Source organism: Coregonus lavaretus, assembly GCF_964263955.1.
Source record: "Coregonus lavaretus genome assembly, contig: HAP1_SCAFFOLD_10033, whole genome shotgun sequence".
NCBI classification, from domain to species: domain Eukaryota; kingdom Metazoa; phylum Chordata; class Actinopteri; order Salmoniformes; family Salmonidae; genus Coregonus; species Coregonus lavaretus.
The window spans coordinates 106-6,700 of NW_028161293.1; the positions used below are offsets into that span (position 1 = coordinate 106).

The 6,595-nt window shown below is 43.0% G+C and overlaps 1 protein-coding gene across 1 annotated transcript; it reads left to right on the top strand.

Annotated features, from left to right (window-relative positions):
* The first annotated feature begins 1,979 nt into the window (after positions 1–1,979).
* LOC311120847 (monocarboxylate transporter 8-like) lies at positions 1,980–5,773 on the top strand. Its single transcript, XM_084195407.1, has 4 exons — positions 1,980–2,171; positions 2,634–2,862; positions 4,824–5,090; positions 5,213–5,773. Exons 1-3 carry the CDS (start codon positions 2,028–2,030, stop codon positions 5,072–5,074), a joined length of 624 nt encoding a protein of 207 aa, XP_084051533.1. The 5' UTR covers positions 1,980–2,027; the 3' UTR covers positions 5,075–5,090; positions 5,213–5,773.
* The last annotated feature ends 822 nt before the right edge of the window (positions 5,774–6,595 follow it).

Sequence of the window (6,595 nt, forward strand, 5' to 3'; positions counted from 1 at the left end):
CAAAGCAGAGGAAACATTTCACATGAACTTGAGAGGGGAGAGAAGCTTCTGGTCAGGAAAGGACTTCAGAGGGTTTTGTGTTTTGGATCAGATTCAGGTGTTCAGAGAAGAGAAGGGAAATCACTCACCTATAGCTCCGTCCCTTCCTGCTTCACTGTGTACAGGTCTTCTGAGGACGTGGATGAAAACATTTGTTATTCCAAAGAATGGTTATGGAAGTTTGGAATGTTATAAGGAGAATAAATTCCAGTTTCTCCATTGAAATCCCGTCACTAAGAATCCCATTGAAATCAATGTCCTCTATGTAAGGTGATTTCAACATGGGAATAACACACATGAAAGAATCCATGATGACATATCAAGAAATTACTACGCCTTTGAGGCGTAATTCTGTGTTTTCTTTGGCTATTTTGTTTGGCTGCTTCCAACCCCTCAAGGTGTGTGTTTCCAGGGGGCTTGGTTTGGCTGCTTCCAACCCCTCAGGGTGTTTGTTTCCAGGGGGCTTGGTTTGGCTGCTTCCAACCCTTCAGGGTGTGTTTCCAGGGGGCTTGGTTTGGCTGCTTCCAACCCCTCAGGGTGTGTGTTTCCAGGGGGCTTGGTTCGAAAGCAACAAGACACATTTCCGTCATCTTCAATTTAAGCCTACGAGAAAGTGTGTGCCCTCAGGCCTGGAGGGAAGCAAAAGTTATTCCCCTACTAAGAATAGTAAAGCCCCCATAACTGGCTCAAATAGCCAACCAATCAGCTTGTTACCAACCCTTAGTAAACTTTTGGAAATAATTGTGTTTGACCAGATACAATACTATTTTACAGTAAACAAATTGACAACAGACTTTCAGCACGCTTATAGGGAAGGACATTCAACAAGCACAGCACTTACACAAATGACTGATGATTGGCTGAGAGAAATTGATGATAAAAAGATTGTGGGGGCTGTTTTGTTAGACTTCAGTGTGGCTTTTGACATTATCAATCATAGTCTGTTGCTGGAAAAACGTATGTGTTATGGTTTTACACCCCCTGCTATATTGTGGATAAAGAGTTACCTGTCTAACAGAACACAGAGGGTGTTCTTTAATGGAAGCCTCTCCAACAAAATCCTGGTAGAATCAGGAATTCCCCAGGGCAGCTGTCTAGGCCCCTTACTTTTTTCAATCTTTACTAACGACATGCCACTGTCTTTGAGTAAAGCCAGTGTGTCTATGTATGCGGATGACTCAACACTATACACGTCAGCTACTACAGCGACTAAAATGACTGCAACACTTAACAAAGAGCTGCAGATAGTTTCAGAATGGGTGGCAAGGAATAAGTTAGTCCTAAATATTTCAAAAACTAAAAGCATTGTATTTGGGACAAATCATTCACTAAACCCTAAACCTCAACTAAATCTTGTAATGAATAATGTGGAAATTGAGCAAGTTGAGGAGACTAAACTGCTTGGAGTAACCCTAGATTGTAAACTGTCCTGGTCAAAACATATTGATACAGTAGCTGGGATGGGGAGAAGTCTGTCTATAATAAAGCGCTGCTCTGCCTTCTTAACAGCACAATCAACAAGGCAGGTCCTACAGGCCCTAGTTTTGTCGCACCTGGACTACTGTTCAGTCGTGTATCTATGGGAGGCGCACAGTACTACATAGAGCCATGACTACATGGAACTCTATTCCACATCAAGTAACTCATGCCAGCAATAAAATTAGATTTAAAAAAACAGATAAAAATATACCTTATGGAACAGCGTGGACTGCGAAGCAAAACAAACATGCACATGCATACAAACACACAATAACATACACATGTACACATGGATTTTGTGTTATAGATATGTGGTAGTAGAGTAGGGCACACACTTCATATGTTGTTAAATCTGTTATGAATGTATTGTAATGTTTTTAAAATGTATAACTGCCTTAATCTTGCTGGACCCCAGGAAGAGTAGCTGCTGCCTTGGCAGCAGCTAATGTGGATCCATAATAAATACAAATCTGAAAAGAAAATGGACATTAAATCTTCTTTCCCACCAGATGAACTTTGTGAAGGAGCAGTTCAAGGAGACCCAGAAGGAGTGGATCTTGTTGGTGTGTATAGGAGCCTCATCTGGCGTGGGACGCCTCCTCTTCGGGAAAGTAGGAGACCTCATTCCCGGAGCCAAGAAGATCTGGATGCAGGTGAGGTAACCCTCTTCAGCATCCCATTGTCAGCCTAATTTTATCCAATTCAGATTTTAAATATCAGTTAGCACATCAGCCACGTCCCACATTTCCCATGAATGGTGATGGCTACTACATACTTCAAATCTATTACTATTTCTGGTCAAATCCATAGGTCAAATACTTGCTGCTCTTGATTTAGTTGTCCCCGTAAAATGGAACCAATGGAGTTGTTTGAAAGTATTTGACATGGATTTGACCCAAGTCAGTTGCTTTGTAGTTTCTGTATGAAGTGGAACAGTGTATAAGGGAAAAGGTGTCAGTCTGGAGAGATGTATTGGACAACATTAACCTAAGACAACTCTCTCTGACACGTTACACAATGCCAGTGTACTGTAAGTCACTTTGGATAAAAGCGTCTGCTTAATGGCATTCATTATTATGTCTTTATTATATTGTCTCTGCTCTTCTCTCCCCCAGTCGGTGTCGTTCATGGTGCTGGGGCTGATGTCCATGATGATCCCCCAGTGCACGGTGTTCGAGGGGCTGATCGTGGTGTGTGTGTTCCTGGGGCTGTGTGACGGCTGCTTCATCACCATCATGGCTCCTATAGCCTTCGAGCTGGTGGGCCCCATGCAGGCCTCCCAGGCTATAGGATACCTACTGGGACTCATGGCCCTGCCCATGACCGCAGGACCCCCCATCGCTGGTGAGTACTATCGGTTCCTCAGTTTACTAAATGCTGACCTCAAAGATTTTGAATGGCAGGTGATAAAGAGATGGTTGACTGCTATGTGACAGGCAATTGATACTGAGTATCACCTCAAAACTTTGGAGTGGAAGCCAAGGTGATAAAAATATGGTTGGTTTCTCTTCAACAGGATCTGAAAAGAAATGTATCTTCAATTGAGAAAAGTCAGGTCTGTAGCTAGCATAGTAGTACCATATAAGTCCTTTGAGGATAGCCACATTCCATAAGGAATTATAAACAGGGTAGGATTAGGATAATGTTTATCATGCCGTTGAGCTGACATGTCTCAGCCATATACATACGTATATTCACTGTATTTATGTACGTCATTGGTCTTAGCTCCGAATGTAGCTGGTCTATAGAGTAAATAGAGTGAGGTCTCATCCCAAATTGCACCCTATTCCCTTTATAGTGCACCCCATAGTGCAGGGCCCATAGAGCTATGGTCAAAAGGAGTGCACTATATAGGGAATAGGGTGCCATTTGGGGCGCACACTGAATAAAGTGGCCGAGTTCCAGGGCTGGTGATTTGTTACAGAGGGAATAAGATACAGAGGTAGTAGTAGTCTCGGATAGCGGATAGTTTAGCGATGGGTTGTTGACACTATGGCTGCATTTTTGGGGCTCTGCCACTCTTCACTGCCATCTTTCAGGCTCCACCGCCACTCCCCACATTCCTGTTCAGACCACCAGGGTGCTGTTCAGAGGGATGCAATGATTCTGATAGAAATGTATTACGTAGAACAAATATCATCAGTCATGTTGAAAAGGGAGTCATTTCAGGGAGTCTGTGTCTGTGCAACATTCAGAATAGTTTCCTCTGGCTGAATACACTCCAGAGGTCACAGTGAGGAGGAGGAATCCTGCCCCATCAGTCTGCAGCAGGAGCACCCAGACTGGACATAAGTCTGTCTGCTCGCCTCTCTGCATACCTGGGTTGAAATAGTATTCGATTTATTTTATGTACTTTGAGCTTTGCTTGAGTCTGCCTTGAGTGCCAGATGTGCAGGGCTTGTATGCTGCACTTTAGTGGACTATTCCATTGGTTACATCACGCCAGGCAAGCTCAATCAAGAACGGCTAAAGTATTTGAAAGATTCAGAATAGTATTTGAAACCAGGTCTGTCTCCCGGATCGGCTTCCTTCTCAGAGCCTCAATGTTCTGTATTATCATTGCGTCCTGTGAGGCCTGGCTGAATCTCTCTCTCTGCTTAGTTCCAGATGTTGGAGGAGTTATCTATCTTGTTTTCAGGTCTTGTTTATGGCAGGCCCACTTAGCTAGCTAGCACCTGACTGAATATTTTGGCCGGGGTTGCCCATCACCCTGGACACAAAGTAGACACACTTTACTGAGGATTTGTTTTACAAAATGTTCCCCAATCTAGTGGTAGTCATGGTTTCTATGGTTACCCTATAATAATAAAGCGTCTGACTGGCATTTCTTAGTCCACATTCACTCTTCACACATACAGAGCAACATTTTGGACTGCAAGGTATTGTTTCTTGGAAGAACAGGCAAACCGCTAAACTGACTTGAACAATCTCTCACAGTGAGTAGAGATGCAGATGCTGTACCACCTGACAGCCCTCGAGACTAATAAACTATTTCTTATCTTCTTAGACATTTTTATGACCGCTAATTATTAGTTCTGAGCTAGTTCCTGGAAGTAAAACAGACAAACAGGTAAAACAACTTGAATCACCAAGATAGTGGGTGAATCTCAAAGCACATTGGAGCAAAATATCTAAAGCTCCTCCCCACAGATCTTCTCCACCAATGAATTTTGAGAAAGAGGCGTTGAGAGTGGACACGAGGAATCAAGGAAATACAATTGAGATTCGCTCAGTGATTCTCTCTTGAATAACGAGTAGTGGTTCTATACACTACATCTGAAACCTCTCCCTCCCTTGTCCCCCAGGACTCCTGCGTGACTACTGTGGTGATTACAACATGGCCTTCTACCTGGCAGGGTGCCCTCCCATCGTGGGGGGCATGGTGCTGTTCTTTGTGCCCCTGATACACCGGCGGCAGCAGAGAAAATTTGAGGGCCAGGGTGGGGGGCCGGAGGACCCCAGCACAGGTCACATGCTGCCCCCGGCAGGGGGCCCCAAGGCCTGCTCTAACGGAGACATGCTGCCTGGATACACCGACGTGGAGACACACATCTGAGTAGCACTACACAAAGGTATGAGAGGGGAGATGTGTGTGTGTGTACACACACGAAGGCATGCATGCACACACACACACACACACACACAATGATCCTTGATTGAAATCTTCTCATGTTTTCGTTCTTCCTTCTCTCAGGGATTCTATTCACCAGCACTTGAGATCTGTCCGTCCCTGCACCTCCTCCTTTCCCCCGGCCCCTGACCCCTGACCCCCGGCCCCTAACCACGGACTACCTGCTGATGTACCTCTCAACCTCTGACACAGTTTCTATAGGAAGCCCCCTCCTGTCTATAGGAACCCCCCTCCTCTCCGAACGCCATTAGTTCCTTATAGTGGTCCCTGTGGTCTACGGAGAGAGGGGAAGAAGGTTTTTTTTGCCCTCTGAAGCAAAGGAGGACACATCGCTGACCAACCTCCTTGAACAAAGAGGGAGACGATTGGCATCATCATAGGACCTGGGCGTCACACAATCCAAAACAGTGTTCTCTTTCCCTATGGCTTTAAGCTCATCTAAAATGGTTTTAGGCTTAAAAACGTGAATGCACACTAAGTGTGTACCATATAGAGCTGGCCGCCTGAAAAAAAGTATTTTTTAAATCCTGTAGCGTCTGGAATCAGAGTATGTAAATTATTTAATATGCTTCAGTAGGTTTTTAAATGACAAATTATTCAGAAAGATAAACAGTAATAGAGTAATTGAATGGAGTACGTTGTTCTTCTCTGTCTAGACCACAAGCATCTCACACTTTATTTCATGTCATATGTTCCTTCTGTCTGTAGGTGTTTCATTAGATAGGTCTAGGGCATAAAATAGGACATTTGAAAGATTTCAGTTATAATGACAACTTATTGCAGTTACATTTTACAAGTCTAAATTTATTTTGTTTATGATTGATCAAGGAAGAACACATACTGTATCAGTTTTGTATTATACTATAGGTCTCCATGGTGATTCCCCCTTGGAAAAGCCACTAAAATGAAATCACCTCAACCACATACGTACTTATGCAGTTTTTCCATATGTAACCCGTGCCATGGTGGTGCTACGGATCGAGAGCGCCAGACCAGACAGAACAGATTATTTACCAGCTTCAGACTTTGTAGTCTTAAATCTATTTTTGTAACAGTTACATTTCTAAGTCTTTAAGTCAATCAGATCTTTTTCATATACAATTTTAATTGAAAGTAAATAAATCTCTCTGAGATGTTTTGCCAATATTTTCTTTACTCTGCAGATTTGTTTTTATTGTTTTAAGTTTCTAAACGTTTTTTATTTGTTTTTACCATCTGTTTCTTACAATGGCATTGTGATCTTGTTATTCCCATGTGGTTGAATCCTAACTTCCACTTTGAGACTGTGAAAATTCAACTTAAGTGAAATGTTGACTTATTAAGTTAGGATTCACCCCATTGTCAGTCAAGAATTGAGCCATAGGTCTCGACGGTCCGTTGTCTGAAATCTAGCGACGCTAATAATTATAATTAATTAACCACTGATATACAGTAGTTGAGAAATAA

Bases quoted from the DNA above. Each gene is read 5' to 3' on its own strand.
- LOC311120847 (XM_084195407.1), top strand. From the start codon at position 2,028: ATGAACTTTGTGAAGGAGCAGTTCAAGGAGACCCAGAAGGAGTGGATC. The intron at 2,172-2,633 runs GTGAGGTAACCC...TCTCTCCCCCAG, and splicing joins CCAAGAAGATCTGGATGCAG to TCGGTGTCGTTCATGGTGCT. The intron at 2,863-4,823 runs GTGAGTACTATC...CTTGTCCCCCAG, and splicing joins CGCAGGACCCCCCATCGCTG to GACTCCTGCGTGACTACTGT.